Below are 18053 nucleotides of genomic sequence, written 5' to 3'. Positions count from 1 at the left end.
GCTTAGTAGATCCTTGGGGCCGACGGAAAAGCCCGAAAAGCTCGACTCTGAAGATCCATACCCAGGTAGACAATGGTCTGGGATGGGACGAGCTGGGACTCCTCAAAATTGACCAGGAGGCCCAGTTCCTTGGTCAGATCCATAGTCCATCTGAGAATCTCCAGACAGCGACGACTTGTGGGAGCTCTTAAAAGCTAGTCGTCTGACGGAGCCGGACACAAGATCATGGTACTGCTGCACAGTCTGTGAACTGTCAACCATGGGGAAGCGAGGAAGTACAGCGACAACCCGAAGCTGTCTAGACTGTCTGGGTCGTACAGACAACTCCTTATCGGGTTGCTGAGGTTGCCGCACTGCGTCACAACAAGTCACTTCTGCTGGTTGTTGAACGTCTTCCCAGTGACACACTGACTCCGTAAACAAAAAAAAATCCTCTAACAAGGACTAAGCTTGGACTGCATGTCTTGCAACAAAGCTCAAGGTCTATGGGAGCAGGTGTGGTAACAGACGGGGTTAGCGACTGAAGTGGAACCATTACCCTCCCTGGAAGCATGTTATGCTTAAATAAAAGTCCATAGGAGGCTAAGCAGCTAAAGGCTCCTCTCCAAATGACAGAGTCCTCAAGGGAATATCAGAAGGAGGGAGAATAGCACTTTCTCATCTACAGGAACCATATCCGAGAAAAGCTAAGTTCTCTCAGTGAGGGTTTCACTGGTGCAAAAGCAGCAGACTAGAAGGCAACGTTATGAAACTGCTTGACAGTCTAGTGAGTTGGCAACAACCAAAGATGTGACTGAGGAGGATGCGGTAAGGTATGCAGAGCATGCTGTATGCAGAGCATGCTGTATGTAGAGCATGCTGTAAGGTAAGCAGAGCATGTTGCATGGCGTGCGGCTTATGCTGCATGGGATGAGGCTCATGCTACATGGGATGAGGCTCATGCTGCATGGTATGAGGCTCATGCTGCATGGGATGAGGCTGATGCTGCAAGGGATGAGGCTCAAGCCGCATGCGTTGAGGAGGATGCCGCATAGTATGAGGCTCCTGCCTCATGGGTTGAGGCGGTTGCCGCATAGCATGAGGCTCCTGCCTCATGGTTTGAGGAGGATGCCGCATAGCATGAGGCTCCTCATAGCATGAGACTCCTGCCTCATGGGTTGAGGAGGATGCCGCATAGCATGAGGCTCCTGCCTCATGGGTTGAGGAGGATGCCGCATAGCATGAGGCTCCTGCCTCATGGGTAGAGGAGGTTGCCGCATAGCATGAGGCTCCTGCCTCATGGGTTGAGGAGGATGCCGCATAGCATGAGGCTCCTCATAGCATGAGGTCCCTGCCTCATGGGTTGAGGAGGATGCCGCATAGCATGAGGCTCCTCATAGCATGAGGCTCCTGCCTCATGGGTTGAGGAGGATGCCGCATAGCATGAGGCTCCTGCCTCATGGTTTGAGGAGGATGCCGCATAGCATGAGGCTCCTCATAGCATGAGGCTCCTGCCTCATGGTTAGAGGAGGTTGCCGCATAGCATGAGGTTCCTGCCTCAAGAGTTGCGTCTGCCTCAAGGGTTGAGGAGGTAGCTGCGCAGAGAGAGGCTCTTGCCTCAAGAGTTGAGGCTCTTGCCTCAAGAGTTGAGGCTCTTGCCTCAAGAGTTGAGGTTCTTGCCTCAAGAGTTGAGGCTCTTGCCTCAAGAGTTGAGGCTCTTGCCTCAAGAGTTGAGGTTCTTGCCTCAAGAGTTGAGGCTCTTGCCTCAAGAGTTGAGGCGGTTGCCGCATAGCCTGAGGCTGCTGCCTCAAGGATGGTGGAGGTTGCTGCAACGCATGAGGATGCTGCCTCAAGGATGGAGGAGGTTGCCGCAACGCATGAGGCTCCTGCCTCAAGGGAAGAGGAGGTTGCTGCAAAGCATGAGGCTCCTGCCTCAAGGGTTGAGGAGGTTGCCGCATAGCAAGAGGCTCCTGCCTCAAGGAAAGTGGAGGTTGCTGCATAGCGCTGGTACCTGGCAACTCCCAATGCGGCAGCTCACGCATGGAGGCAGGAGGAGCCTCAACATCATACGTCTGGCAGGGTGGACTGCGCAGAGATGGAGGAGCGCTCGCAGGAGGAGGTGTGCTAACCTTCTCTGCCTGAAACTCCTGCATCAACACCGCAAGCTGAGACTGCATTGTCTGCAGCATAGACCACTAGAGTCTAAGAAAGACAACAACAAACGGAGCTACTGTCCGTTGAGACTGAGGGTCTAAAACAGCTGGTGCGGCAACAGACGGAGTTACTGCCTGTTGCGGTACCACCTTGCCTCTCTGGGAGGTGTGCAGTTGTCGTACTGCAGCAAGTCCGAACTGACCCAGTGCTAATGGCTCCACCTAGGAGTTGGACTTGCGCGGAAGGGACCGACTTGCACTTAAAAGCTGCAAGATTTGGTCCATGGTTTCTGCGAGAAACCTCTTCCGCAGACGAGAAATAAATGGGCTCTCTCGTCTTTGTGTGGGTGGGGTGATCACGTCGGCTACGTGAGTTGGTTACACCCGAAACCACGGAGGGAAACGTCTGTTCGTCGATCAAGGCCTGATGAACCCATAAGTCCTTCGACGTTACTTCTCCCCTGGGCTTGGGAGCTTGTAAGAGGTCCCAGACTAGGCGAACAACTGGCACGAACAGACGAACCCTCGAACGCAACACTGTAACACTTTGCGCTTATCACTTTATCACTTTTGATTTTCTGTTTGCACTTATTTCACTGAACTCGAAACTTTAAGTGGTTTGTACCTGAAACACGCAATTCTATCCTTCATTAAAAGTTAGTAATTGCGAAAACAGTATTACAATGTAACAGAAAAACATAATGAAAGATAAATAATTCAGTGGCTGGAAAAGACTAAACACTAGATCAAATAAACTACGTTTAAAATCTCTCACCGCATAAAGCCTGGGAACAAGAATAAAACTCTAGAAACGTTTACCTTCTTCCCCTAAAGAGACTAGGGAGAAGAGCAAAAACGATAACAACGTTACTCGCTTGAGCGAAACGTTTATCCTCCTCTCTCTCCCTCCGTCTCTATCTCTCTCTCTCTCTCTCTCTTGACTTAGAACCTGAGAGATGAGCCCAATTATATATATCGTTAAAACATATTATTGTTAAAGGAAAAAAACTGAAAGATTTCCCAAATAAAAAGTTCCTTTATTAGAATTAAAACCATTTAAGCTAAGAAAGAATGAACAAAACGCTAGAATCGGTTTACTCTTACTGCAACGTGACACCGTGAATACTCTCTCTCTATCGTAACGATAGAGCGCAAGTTGAACGTTCTGAACGTCAACAACTGCAGAGACAAAACAAAACGTTAGTTCAACTTTGAAAACAGTACGAGACTATCAAAGAAATTCTTTCAAAAACATTAAAATAGCATATGTTAACAGGATAAAAACGAAATGACGGGCTCAATGTTAATTAACTTCGGTTCCAAGAAAAGACCGCCTACTATTAGGAAAGGTCGAATATAAACAAATATAAAAATTAATTTTAATAAGTTTATAATAAAAGGAAGTTAATCGAAGAGGCCTATAAAAGGCGGAGAGATATAAAATAAATCTATAACTTTTGTTAAGCAAAATTAAGAAAGAGAGTCTATACTCTCTTCGACACCAACACTTCCGTCTAAGGGAAGGGTCGGCCATTAAAAGTGAAAGAGAGTTCATACTCTCTTCGTACCAAAATTAAATAAAAAATTAAATCAAATTAATTCCAAAAACTTGCTAAGCTAATGATAAAGCTTCCTGAATAGCGAAGGCTAAACTCTAGAGCAAATACATCACCAAATCGTGAGCAATAACTCCAGAATCAACAGTGTATCCATGTAGGTCTAGCCGGAGGCACGACAGAGGAAAAATTGAGGTGGTGTTGACAAGAAGTACTGAAGTACCTGACCACAGATGGCGCTGTTGTGTTCACCCCCACCTGTATAGCGATCGCTGGCGTATCCCGACCGTAGATTTCTGTCGGCAACAGAGTTGACAGCTACATGATTATCGGGTAAGATTAATATTGAAAAAATGTATATATTCACACATGTTATTGTGGCGAGCTGTGAAGTGACCATCTGCATGTAGGGTCTGGCAGGCTGAAACCACATGACCAACTCTCAACTGCTGCAGGACAAAACCTTCACAGGTCGTTTCCTGATATGCCAGTCACTTTCTTTAAACCGTTTGTTAGGAGGCCTTAGGCTTGTACTCCTACTATCATCCTTTCTCCATCAAAAACTAAATTTCCATTCTTTATCCATTTGAGTGACTATTCTTTATCTATGTAACCTTTTTCTAGTTCTTCTTGGAATCTTCCTATTTTGGTGTTTCCACATTTCCATTCAAAATTTTTCCTCTATAGAAGTGAATCTGTGACTGGTCTTCCTGGCTATCATTGCGGCTGGAGTCTGTTCAGTGTCCTTTGTTTCTTCTAGCAATTCAGCAAAGTTCTTAGCATGCTTTGTCATTGAAGTTAGTTGGCTCAGGGCTTCATTTTGATGTTTGCCAACCTTCTTGATGTTTTCATCCTCAGAGCCTTTTAAGTATTGCCCAGTTCTTACTATTGCTGCTCTGTAGGCTTTATTGATTTCGGTTAAGCCTAGTCCACCTTCTCTGCGTGGGAGGTATATTCTGTCCATACACTGGTTTCTATATGTGACTTTGTGCAGGGTGAGAATCTTCCTGGTCTTAACATCTATTTTATCTATCTCACCTTGTGACCAGTCTACAATACAGAAACCAAAGGACACCACCCCTCATACCTTATGTATGTGATGCAGAAGAGGAGTACTTTCTTCTCCGCAAGGGACCATTTAACATTTTGAAATTGTCTCCTTTTTTTTGAGGGGGGGGGGGTTCCTTCCCTTGATGGTTGCTGGGGTCCAGGATTTAGACTTAGCTGATCTGGTGGGAATCCCTGTGTGAACTCTTAAATGTCCAGTGAGATGGTGTTTCATAGTAAATTTTTTACTACAAACATCACACTTGTATGGCTTCTCTCCTGTGTGAACTCTTGAATGTAAAGTGAGACTTTGTTTTTGGGTAAATGTTTTGCTACAGACATCGCACTTGTATGGCTTCTCTCCTGTGTGAATTCTTAAATGTTTAGTGAGATTGTGTTTCGTGTTAAATGTTTTGCTACATACATCGCATTTGTATGGCATCTCTCCCGCGTGAAATCTTGAATGTCTAGTGAGATTGTGTTTCTGGGTGAATGTTTTGCTACAGACATCGCACTTGTATGGCTTCTTTCCCGCGTGAAATCTTAAATGTACAGTGAGATTGTGTTTCTGGGTAAATGTTTTGCTACAGACATCGCACTTGTATGGCCTCTCTCCCGCGTGAAATCTTAAATGTCTAGTGAGATTGTGTTTCAGGGTAAATGTTTTGCTACAGACATCGCACTTGTATGGCTTTTCTCTCGTGTGAATTGTTGAATGTGCCGTGAGACTGTGTTTCGAAGGAAATGTTTTGCTACAGACATCACACTTGTATGACTTCTCTCCTGTGTGAAATCTTGAATGTACAGTGAGACTTTGTTTCATGGTGAATATTTTGCTACAGACATCGCACTTGTATGGCTTTTCTCCCGTGTGAATTCTTAAATGCCCTGTAAGATATGATTTATTAGAAAATGTTTTCCCACATTCACTGCATGTGCATCGCTTTCTAGCTAGAGCATTGGAGTTAACATTACCAAAGATCCTTTTTTTTATCTGCTTCTCCTTTATTTGATTCACCTCTTGATTCAAAACATCTTTCTGTAATAATTCTCTTCCACTGATTACACATGAAAGTCTTCCTTTTTCTTTTCCTTTATCCTCTTTCACAGCTGTCCCTAAGTAAGTGTCTACACTTTCCTCATCATCGACATCCTCTTTACAACTTAATGAACCATTTCCACTCAATGATGCATCGTACTCGTAGGAATTTTTCAAGTAGCTTTCGCTGGAATCAAATATTTCCTTAAAAACTAGGAGCCTGTAGAACCTGCTCATGGCCATGGCGCAAGTGGGACAGTGAGCGCTAGCGGGCCGGAGAGCACACATGAGAAGAATAGCGTGCAGTAAGACGCTGAGCAGGATGATGCTGGTGCGGTTTCTAGAGAACGGGCAGGCGCACAGTACGACGCAACAAAGGAGGATGCTGGCGCGCAGTTTCTGGTAAATTTGTAGGAAAGCTCTGGAGCGCAGGTGAGTACTGATAAGCGGGAGAGTGCCAGCGAGCCGAAGGGTGCTGGTGAGGTGGAGAGTGTTTTGGCACAGGAGATCACTATTGCACAGTCGACCACTGGCGCTTGGGAGTGGGGTGACGTAAAAGAGAGAGCTGTTGGTTTGGATAGCGCTTTCGTACAGGAGAGCGTTGGTGAGCCTGATACCGAGGCTGCGCATGAAAGCACTGATGTCTCAGGGAGTGCTAACGAGCTTGAGCTGGAGAGTGGAGTTGCACTGGCGATTGCTGGCGAGCTGGCAAACACTACTCTTTGGAAGGACAGGGCTGTGCTGGAGAGCCTTGGCAATCGGGAGATCGCTGCATCATTGGAGGGGGCTGAGGATGAGAAGGAGAAGGCTAGCGGTCAAGGGAACGTCAATGTTCTGGAGACCGCTGACTCAGTGGAGAGAAAGACGTTCTGGAAAGAGTTTTGAGTGCAGGCTGGCGCTAACGTGCTGTTGGAGAGCACAGGTGCACTGCAAGGAGCTGGCAAGCTGGAGAGAGTTGGCGCTCCGCTGAACACTTAGGTAGAACATCCGAGGATGTACAGGAGATGGGAACAGTAACGACAGGTCAGGAGGTTGACTGGAATGTCGAACTGGAACAGGGATGTGCCCTTTGGAAGGGCGAACATCCACCAATGGCGATCGCAAACGATACACAGAAGAGTCCAGGGCTAAAGTCCGAGGACTAGCCGCAGCGTTGTCAGGAGAAGGACCAGGAAAGGGCGAAAGTCGAGGGCCAGAAGACCACTGAAGTGGCAGCTCCTCTGTGGGTGGCGGCTGTGAAGACGAGGATGAAGAGCCTTTTCAATGATGGTGAAGGGCAACCTTTAAGTCAAAGCAGAGGGCAGCAGCAGTCCTCCGAAGAGGAGTCTCCATGAGAGAACTCACCCAACGGGAAAACCACTTGTATGAGAAATATGAGACAGACGATGGACTTAGTTTCTCCCTCGAAGGATGGACAGAAGAGGGGAAACGTAGTCGTCAGCAACAGCAGGAGAGTCTAGAGGGTCAGGGGCGTCGACAGCAGCCACAGAAGACGCCTCTGACACCAAAACATCGACAAGAATTAGAGGATCCAACTCAGAAGTCAATGACGGCTGCACACTCGCATTGCGGACCCGGGAGCCGCAAGGACGACCACACCTGTAACACAGAACCCATAGACAAGGCCTTACCCGGGGGGAGAGGTGGGGCCACATCGCTAGGGCAAGCAACACCTTCTCTCAAGGACGAGGGTTGGCGAAAATTAAAGTCTACATTTCTGCTCGACGGTCTCTCAGAATAGCCCGAACGAATAGGAGCTTCGAAAGAAGGTCGGGAGGCAGAAGAAGAGATCTTGTGTTATTTTCCCTTCATACAAAGGAACCTTCGAAAGAGAAATATCCCGCTTTGACTTCTTCTTCCGCCCTCGCCAAAATCTTTCCCACTGGGAAGCAGACCACTCCCGACGCTCATTGCACTTATTACCACAATCATACCGTTGACCTCTGAAGGTGGGAGAAAGGGTGTGGCAGTTAGTGCCCATGGCCGATATGAAGGTCCGGCAGGGTTAGCCTTCAAGTCAAGGGCAAGTATGCATGGTTGCACAAGTCAACACAAACACACACTATTAAAGTGAAAGCATAAACAAAAAGCACTAATGGCAGTTCAAAATATAACTTGGTGAGGATGAAAAGCAGCAACAACGTTTACCATCCGAGCCAGAAGCAAAGTAAATTAAATCACCGGTGTGTGAGAGGGAGCAGTAGCAAGCTACCCCCTCAAGCCCACTAACTAGCGGAATGGGTAGTTAAACCTCACTAAATCTTAATGGCTCGTCATTTCAGCTTCACTGAAAGTAATACCCCTATTGAATAGCGTAGGTTCGTATTCCAGTTACGGCACATACAAAGAATAATTCAAAGCTATCACTCAATGGCAAGTCAAAAAGGTAAGGGAGCAGGAGAGCAGCAATGTCCGTTCTCCACCAAGCCAAAAGCAAAGTAGATGCTCAGCCCAGTGTGTGAGTGAACAGGGTAGCCGGCTACCCACAACCTTCCCGCTAACTGGCGGTTTAGGTAATTATCCCTCACTAAAAGTCTTGTGGCTCATCTTACAGCCTCGCCGAAAGTAATATCCCTATAAACAGCGAAGGTATAGACAGAACAAATATTCCTTTAAAGTTACATAAAAAAAATATTGCTTTTAATCCTTCAATCTTCTATTTTTCATATTCAAACACTGACAACTAACTTGCCATGAAATTAGACCCAAATGATTGTACTTATTACAGTTAACATTAGGGTGAGCTATGAGTCCAAACAAATTGCATTTCCAAAGACAAACCATGACAGCCTCTGGACATGATTACTGCTCTGTACCACAAATACAATCAATATACTGTAAACTTAATTAATAACATCAGATATCTAATTTCGTTAACTCACATTAATACTGAAACCTGTAGAATTTATTCTTAAATAAATAGGGTTATGGATTTTACCCACAAGACCCAGCCCTGGGACTTGGAATATTACTCAGCAAAATATCTTTAAATCTTAACTTCATTCTTGTGAAACCTGACTACAGTACTGTACTAAGAATGCTGTAAAATCATTTGATGAGAAACTCTCTCTCCAGAGAGACCAATGCAGATTGAAATGTTTGAGAAGAGCAATTGTGGAAATGAAAGAGAAACCAAATATTTAGATATTTTAATGAAGATTCTCCTCTCAAGGACAATCCAATGGAAAATTATAAAACCTAAACTAGTCACTAAGACCATAAAAGAGATCACATCAAGAAAATCACATAAATCTTAAAAAATAATGATACTTTTCTACCTTATTACTATACTTATATTCAAACCCCCAAAATGCACCTATCTCCATACCATAGTACTTTGTAAATAATTGCATGGCTTCATATTCCAATATGAGCAGACTGGCTTTTAATTCTTCCTTCCTGCTAACATTCACAACTTCACTACAGTACAAGAAGCAGGTAGAATCATCCAGTATTACTTTCAAAAAGAGACAATGTCACCAGCATTGTTTCAAAAGGCTTAATGCTGTATATTATTCTCTAAGCTTTATTTAGGCTGTGACTAAGCCAATCAACTACTGCCCCTGCAACTGAAACAGTAGATATTTACAAGTTCAAACTTGATACAAATGTTTTTCTGTTGACGATGTTTCATTTCCTGGTTTTTATAATGCTTATTTATTCAACATTGTTATCTATATTGAAATAATATCATTTTTCTCTTATATAGTTTATTCTTTACATTTCTATTTCTTCACTGCACCAGACTGTTAACTATTTGGTCCCTTGGGCTAGTGGCAATTTACTTTCGCACCTTGGCGCTTCTAATAGTAATAATTAGGCTAATATGACAAATTTGCAAATAATTTGTATTTTTCCTAACTATACAAACCTGGATCTCTTTACACTGGAGATGCATTTTGGCAACAGCTGGAACTAGCTGTAAAACTTTTAGCTACTTAGCGAAGGGAGAGCGAGAGTTGGACCAACCACTCTGCTCACACCACCACTTGTAACTGAAAGTCACTGTGCAATTGCAGCAGAACTTCCTGGGGGAAGGTGATGGCGGGACCAGGTTGTGTTAAGAGCTCCAAGATTGTATACATGAGGAAAATGCAAATTTCTTCCAAATTTGTCATTTATTACTGCACTACATACAAACCCTTACCATATTTACAGTGGAGACTCACCGTTAGGTGGCTGCAAGTCCAAAAAACTAACTGGCTAGTGCCTGACCTGAGGTGTTACTCTGTGCTTCGCATGAGCTGTTTGGAGGCATCATGTCACCTCGTCGACTTTGAGAGCTAACGGCCTGGGCAATCGTGCGAAGGGGTAAGAACTCTCACATCTATAATCTTTGCTTTTTTTTTCTTTATTCCAGATCACAATATCAGATTTTATAGCACCTCCTTCTATGATGATTCTTGAGGAAACCTTCAGAGCAAAATGGTTTACCACAGTCCGTGCACATGAATGGTTTTTCTTCCATGTGAGTTCATAAATGTTTATAGACTCTCTGTTTTAAATGATTTATTTTGCCACATTCATGACACTGGAATAGATCTCTCATGTGATTTCTTATGTTTAGTGAGATATTTTTTTCGAAGTAAAGAATTTGCTACAGACGTTGCATTTGTATGGCCTCTCTCCCGTGTGAAGTCTTGAATGTAAAATGAGATTGTGTTTCTGGGTAAATGTTTTGCTACAGACATTGCACTTGTATGGCTTCTCTCCTGTGTGAAGTCTTGAATGTAAAGTGAGATAACTTTTTTTAATAAATGTTTTGCTACAGACATCGCACTTGTATGGCTTCTCTCCCGTGTGAACTCTTAAATGTATGGTGAGATTTGATTTTATATTAAATGTTTTGCTACAGACATCGCACTTGTATGGCTTCTCTCCCGTGTGAATTCTTGAATGGTAAGTGAGATGTGATTTTGTATTAAATGTTTTGTTACAGACATCGCACTTGTATGGCTTCTCTCCCGTGTGAATTCTCAAATGTATAGTGAGATTTGATTTTGTATTAAATGTTTTGCTACAGACATCGCACTTGTATGGCTTCTCTCCCTTGTGAATTCTTGAATGTTTATTGAGAATTTGTTTTGTATTAAATGTTTTGCTACAGACGTTGCACTTGTATGGCTTCTCTCCCGTGTGAATTCTTGTATGTATAGTGAGACTTTGTTTTGTATTAAATGTTTTGCTACAGACATTGCATTTGTATGGCTTCTCTCCTGTGTGATTTCTTGAATGTATAGTGAGACACTGTTTTGTAATAAATGTTTTGCTACAGACATCGCACTTGTATGGCCTCTCTCCCGTGTGAATTCTTAAATGGTAAGTGAGATGTGATTTTGTATTAAATGTTTTGTTACAGACATCGCACTTGTATGGCTTCTCTCCTGTGTGAAGTCTTGAATGTAAAGTGAGATAACTTTTTTTAATAAATGTTTTGCTACAGACATCGCACTTGTATGGCTTCTCTCCCGTGTGAACTCTTAAATGTATGGTGAGATTTGATTTTATATTAAATGTTTTTCTACAGACATCGCACTTGTATGGCATCTCTCCCGTGTGAATTCTTAAATGTGTAGTGAGATGTGATTTTGTATTAAATGTTTTGCTACAGACATCACACTTGTATGGTTTCTCTCCTGTGTGAAGTCTTGAATGTAAAGTGAGATAACTTTTTTTAATAAATGTTTTGCTACAGACATCGCACTTGTATGGCTTCTCTCCCGTGTGAACTCTTAAATGTATAGTGAGATGTGATTTTGTATTAAATGTTTTGCTACAGACATTGCACTTGTATGGCTTCTCTCCCGTGTGAATTCTTAAATGCACAGTAAGATTAAATTCATTAGAAAACGTTTCCCCACATTCACTGCATGTGCATCGCTTTCTAGCTAGAGCATTGGAGTTAACATTACCAAAGATCCTTTTTTTTATCTGCTTCTCCTTTATTTGATTCACCTCTTGATTCAAAACATCTTTCTGTAATAATTCTCTTCCACTGATTACACATGAAAGTCTTCCTTTTTCTTTTCCTTTATCCTCTTTCACAGCTGTCCCTAAGTAAGTGTCTACACTTTCCTCATCATCGACATTCCATTTACACCGTAATGAACCGTTTTCACTCACTGATGCATCGTACTCGTAGGAATTTTTCAAGTTGCTTTCGCTGGAATCAAATATTTCTGGCTCTACTTTGACTTCCATTTTTGGATCCAAGAAAAGAGCGCCATCATTAAAGAGCGCCATCATCAAAGAGAGCAACACTGCCAGACGTATCATTATTTTCTGGATTGACTGCAGGTGAAAATAGATCTTCAATTCCACTTTTCATTGAAAATTCAAAAGGTGGTTCAGAATTCATCATCCTCTCCCTATCACAAGATGACAAACCCCTTAATATTATTTTCAATAGACTTCAAAGAGGAAATTAATACTAAACTTCCTATTCTCAGACATCATACTGTACAACATAATCTTCCAACATGACCCTTTCTTTTCCAGTCTTACGTCTCTGGCATATACCTTCAGTAGCTTACAAGCTTTAGCAGCAAGAGGTGGATGATTCCTTCCTTTGGGATGAAAAGTCAGGAAGAAAAGGAAACTACAATCAGTTGGGGAAGAGGAAAACTCAATAAAAATAATGGAGTTTTCTAAAAAATAAAATAAATTCATAAAGTTACGTAATTTGCATTTTTCCTAAACATACAAACCACAGACTTTGATCTGTGTTCTATCTGTTCTTGTTACACATTTCAGGCATCTAAAAATCTCATATCCTCTGTAGATTCTATAATCCACAGTATCTACTGTGACATTATTGGTTTAATTCTTTAAATAGTTTTTCCCTTGCTCTTCAACAATACAGACATTTCATCCAATGTCTTATTTCCTTTACTGTACTTCCTCTCCAGTCACCATCAAAATTGTCTTGCTAATACTGCTATGCACCTCTGAGCCTTCCTCCAGAATTATGAATAGCAAAAGGCTTTATAGTAATCTTGCACAGACAGGAACATTTACCACAAACTCTTCCATATCACTCCCTCTGCCTTTTGCTTTGGTTCTACTGTTATGGCAAAGTAACATTACTCACTTGTTAAGTTGTTTGTTTCTGGTTGCCTTTGTGTTGTCCAGTGCCTTCTCAAGAACAACAGATACCCTCCATCCCTGTGAAGATGGACCAGGAATTCTGCAATTTTAGGCTGAGAGGGTCTGGAAGAAGAATGACCTTTCATCCGGCACCAGCGTAAAAAAAAACTGCCCATTTGACTTGATAAACTAGACGTGTAGAGCGTCAAATGTCTGAGGCTAACTAAACGAAAAACCTTTTTACCTTGAGAACCTCCGGACAGGCTCTAAGCATGAAGATGAAGCATGTGGAGCCCCTGATGAAAACGATGAAAGCGAGGCTGTTTGAGTAGATCTGGTCTCTAGCAATCTAACAGGAGGGTTCACTAGGACCTCAAAAAGGTCTGGGAACCAGTCCTTCCGAGGCCAGGAAGGAGCGATGAGGGCCAGGGAAAGACGACTGGTTTCCCTTGCCTTGATAAAACGCCCAGATCAGGGACAGGGAGGAGGTGTACACCTGAAGACTTCCTCATCTTGTAAGTGGGCATCTGTCCTCATGTACTGGGGATACTTTAACGAAGGGAAGACCACTTAGTAACAAAAGTTCATTGCTATGACATGGAATAAGAATTGAAAAACAATACAAGACTGAAAAATTATTTGAAAAAAAAAGCCTCCCACTAATTGGACACTCCTATATGTATACAAAACACAAGTACCTGGTTTTTTTTCTAGGACAACCAGACACCCCAAAAAAAAAAATAAAATATAAAAGTACTATTTCAAAATACAGTCCCATTAGGTTTCTGATGCAAATTTCGTAGCAATTAACACCAAGAAAGAGCATTTTCAGTCTAGGTCAAAGTATTCAAACAAAGTACCAAGCTCTTGACATGAAAAAGGTCCAAGCTTGTTGTCATCTGCTGGCCTAGAGGGGGACACTGCAGTCTGCTGGCCTTGAGGGGGACACTGCCGTCTGCTGCCCTGGAGGGGGACACTGCCGTCTGCTGCTCTGGAGGGGGACACTGCCGTCTGCTGCCCTGGAGGGGGACACTGCCATCTACTGTCCCGAAGAGTACCTTTGAGTGTGCCTCTGCCCCTTCTTGTAGAGTGTCACTACCTGTACAGGAACTGTTGAGAGCCACTACCACCAGCTAGACTGATGTTTAGCACTGTCGTTTGCCGGCCTAAAGAGTGGAACTAAATGCTGCTGAGGAGAGAGGGGAACTGCCTCGGCTGTAGCTACTGGAGCCATTTCTGGCCTACTGGCTTTGGCCGGGTTACCCAAGAACTGCTCCCCTAGTCCACTGTCTGCAGTCTCTGGCGGACTAAAGGGGTTAGTTGTCGGAACAGTCGAGGAAGCAAAGGGTCCACCTCAAGCAGGACACTCCCAGAAGCCTGGTACAGGTGGGAGTAATGGTGAAAACCCTGGTACATTTCTTTGAGAAATCCTCAGTTCTTACCAGGATTTCCAAGGTCCCTAACCAAACATCAAGCCACAAAGTAGCCTGTATGGGAAGAAGAGGAGTTGCACGAGGCACGTCTAAGATCTCAGAATAGCTCCTCTGCTGCAGACCGGAGGTGGGAGAAGCTTGGTGGTAGAGCCGGAACGTTGCGAGGAGGAGAGCTCAAAGAGCTGTAGGATGATCGTAGCCCTGGCACCCTTCATGCCCTGAGTCCAAGGCAAGGATGCACTGGTCTCTGAAGGCTTCTAGGTGCAAAAGACACCATGTCTTTGCTCTCTCAGTTGATAAACCCATTGAGAATCCTGATGAGAGTCAGAACCTGACAAAATGCATGGTCCGACTCTTTCTGCTCTCCTTCCGACGTTGGACTTGGACTTGCAGCGAAGTCTCCTTTTTCCAGCCCCGAGAGCTCTTCTTCGGGTGCGTCGCGCACATCCCTCGAGTGACAGGCTGCATCTGTAGACTTGGAGCTTCTTGAAGAGGACTTAGGAAGAGTCTTGGAGTCCTTCGGTTCCTTTCGTAGAAGGAGGAAGGGCTCAAGCATCGAAAGCTGCATTGTCATGTCCCTCCTGATTTCCATCAGTGGTGAACTCTCCGTGCGAGGGGAAACTTCCTCCGAAGGTGGAAGAGAGGAAGCCCCTCCCTGGCATTACCCCCTCGGCAGAGGTGAGGTAGGACAGTGTCCGGTGGAAGATGCACGAGCAGACCTTGATAGCCTAATAGGAGTCCGCTTTACCCTAGGGGAAGTAACCACATCTGAGACCTTCTTCCTCTTCAGGGGAGAAGAAGCTGTGGTTCCTTACAGTAGGTCTGCTATAACTGTAAAATGCTCTGAAGAGCTGGCAGACAGAGCAGGCTTGAAGGCTTGCACCACTGCTCTGACCACTGCCTTGAACCAGGGCTGCTAATTGACTGATGCACTGTCAGACAGATCCCCTGAAGGCCCTGAAGGGAAACGGACCGACAGTTCCCTGAGAGCAGTCTCTGCTGTTGATGGATCCACCTTCGAGGAAGGCAGCTTCGGGATCCTGAACCCTTATGTGGAGACCCCTCCTCCTTTCCTCGGCGGTCGTGCTATAATGCGTTTGCAGGGAGGGGAATGATAAGATGGTGAGCCGTCTACTCGATGTTCCTTAAAACCTAGGAGCCTGTAGAACCCGCTCATGGCCATGGCGCAAGTGGGACAGTGAGCGCTAGCGGGCCGGAGAGCACACGAGAAAAATAGCGTGCAGTAAGACGCTGAGTAGGATGATGCTGGTGCGGTTTCTAGAGAACGCGCATCCGCGCAGTGCGACGCCACACAGGAGGATGCTGGCGTGCAGTTTCCGGTAAATTCGTAGGAAAGCTCTGGCGCGCAGATGAGCACTGATAAGCTGGAGAGTGCCAGCGAGCCAAAGGGTGCTGATGAGGTGGAGAGAGTTTTGGCACAGGAGAGCGCTATTGCACAACCGACCACTGGCGCTTGGGAGTGGGGTGACGTACAAGAGAGCTCTGTTGGTTTGGAGAGCGCTGTCATGCAGGAGAGCGTTGGTGAGCCTGATACCGAGGCTGCGCATGAAAGCACTGATGTCTCAGGGAGCGCTAACGAGCTTGAGCTGGAGAGTGGAGTTGCACTGGCGATTGCTGGCGAGCTGGCAAACACTACTCTTTGGAAGGACAGGGCTCTGCTGGAGAGCGTTTGCAATCGGGAGATCGCTGGATCATTGGAGGGGGCTGAGGATGTGAAGGAGAAGGCTAGCGGTCAAGGGAACGTCAATGTTCTGGTGAGCGCTGACTCAGCGGAGAGAAAGATGTTCTGGAAAGAGTTTTGAGTGAAGGCTGGCGCTGACGTGCTGTTGGAGAGCACAGGTGCACTGCAAGGAGCTGGCAAGCTGGAGAGAGTTGGCGCTCCGCTGAACACTTAGGTAGAACATCCGAGGATGTACAGGAGATGGGAATAGTAACGACAGGTCAGGAGGTTGACTGGAATGTCGAACTGGAACAGGGATGTGCCCTTTGGAAGGGCGAACATCCACCAATGACGATCGCGAACGATATGTAGAAGAGTCCAGGGCTAAAGTCCGAGGACTAGCCGCAGCGTCGTCAGGAGAAGGACCAGGAAAGGGCGAAAGTTGAGGGCCAGAAGACCACTGAAGTGGCAGCTCCTCTGTGGGTAACGGCTGCGAAGACAAGGCTGAAGAGCCTTTTCAATGATGGTGAAGGGCAACCTTTAAGTCAAAGCAGAGGGCGAGCTCTGCGACGTGGGATCAGCAAGCTGACCTTGAGCAGCAGTCCTCCGAAGAGGAGTCTCTATGAGAGAACTCACCCGACGGGAGAACCACTCATATGAGACATATGAGAGACAGACGATGGACTTAGTTTCTCCCTCGAAGGATGGACAGAACAGGGGAAACGTAGTTGTCAGCAACAGCAGGAGAGTCTAGAGGGTCAGGGGCGTAGACAGCGGTCCCAGAAGACGCCTCTGACACCACAACATCGACAAGAATTAGAGGATCCAACTCAGAAGTCGACAACGGCTGCACACTCGCATTGCGGACCCGGGAGCCGCAAGGACGACCACACCTGTAACACAGAACCCATAGACAAGGCCTTACCCGGGGGGAGAGGTGGTGCCACTTCGCTAGGGCAAGCAACACCTTCTCTCAAGGACGAGGGTTGGCAAAAATTAAAGTCTACATTACTGCTCGACGGTCTCTCAGAAGAGCCCGAACGAGTAGGAGCTTCGAAAGAAGGTCGGGAGGCAGAAGAAGAGATCTTGTGTGTTATTTTCCCTTCATACAGAGGAACCTTCGGAAGAGAAATATCCTGCTTTGACTTCTTCTTTCGCCCTCGCCAAAATCTTTCCCACTGGGAGGCAGACCACTCCCGACGCTCATTGCACTTATTACCACAATCATACCGTTGACCTCTGCAGGTGGGAGAAAGGGTGTGGCAGCTAGTGCCCATGGCTGACATGAAGGTCTGGCAGGGTTGGCCTTCAAGTCCAGGGCAAGTATGCATGGTTGCAAAAGTCAACACAAACACACACTATTAAAGAGAAAGCACAAACAAAAAGCACTAATGGCAGTTCAAAACATAACTTGGTGAGGATGAAAAACAGCAACAACCGTTTACCATCCGAGCCAGAAGCAAAGTAAATTAAATCACCGGTGTGTGAAATGGAGCGGTAGCAAGCTACCCCGCGCCCCTCCAAGCCCGCTAACTAGCGAAATGGATAGTTAAACCTCACTAAATTTTAATGGCTCGTCATTTCAGTTTCACTGAAAGTAATACCCCTATTGAATAGGGTAGGTTCGTATTCCAGTTACGGCACATACAAAGAATAATTCAAAGCTATCACTCAATGGCAAGTCAAAAAGGCAATGGAGCAGGAGAGCAGCAATGTCCGTTCTCCACCAAGCCAAAAGCAAAGTAGATGCTCAGCCCAGTGTGTGAGTGAACAGGGTAGCCGGCTACCCACAACCTTCCCGCTAACTGGCGGTTTAGGTAATTATCCCTCACTAAAAGTCTTATGGCTCATCTTCCAGCCTTGCCGAAAGTAATATCCCTATAAACAGCGTAGGTATAGACAGAACAAATATTTCTTGAAAGTTACATAAAAAAAAAAATATTGCTTTTAATCCTTCAATCTTCTATTTTTCATATTCAAACACTGAAAACGAACTTGACACAAAATTAGACCCAAATGATTGTACAAACCATGACAGCCTCTGGACATGATTACTGCTCTGTACCACAAATACAATCA

At 45.1% G+C, this 18053-nt stretch overlaps 2 protein-coding genes across 2 annotated transcripts in view; both read right to left on the bottom strand.

Annotated features, from left to right (window-relative positions):
* Nucleotides 1-6017, bottom strand: part of LOC137635326 (zinc finger protein 665-like) — a 58444-nt gene extending 52427 nt beyond the window's left edge. The window contains exons 1-3 of the mRNA XM_068367789.1: nucleotides 5870-6017; nucleotides 4832-5686; nucleotides 4575-4738 (exon numbers count right to left, since the gene is read on the bottom strand). Coding sequence (XP_068223890.1) covers nucleotides 4575-4738; nucleotides 4832-5686; nucleotides 5870-6017 — 1167 coding nt within the window. The remainder of the gene's footprint in view (nucleotides 1-4574; nucleotides 4739-4831; nucleotides 5687-5869) is intronic.
* Nucleotides 6018-8951: 2934 nt separating this feature from the next.
* LOC137635324 (zinc finger protein 761-like) lies at nucleotides 8952-12017 on the bottom strand. Its single transcript, XM_068367788.1, has one exon. The coding sequence runs from the start codon at nucleotides 12015-12017 to the stop codon at nucleotides 10338-10340; it is 1680 nt and encodes a 559-aa protein (XP_068223889.1). The 3' UTR covers nucleotides 8952-10337.
* Between the last annotated feature and the right edge of the window lie 6036 nt (nucleotides 12018-18053).

This window comes from Palaemon carinicauda, unplaced genomic scaffold (genome assembly GCF_036898095.1).
Source record: "Palaemon carinicauda isolate YSFRI2023 unplaced genomic scaffold, ASM3689809v2 scaffold114, whole genome shotgun sequence".
Classification (NCBI taxonomy): domain Eukaryota; kingdom Metazoa; phylum Arthropoda; class Malacostraca; order Decapoda; family Palaemonidae; genus Palaemon; species Palaemon carinicauda.
This window is presented reverse-complemented; position numbering and strand designations above follow the sequence as displayed.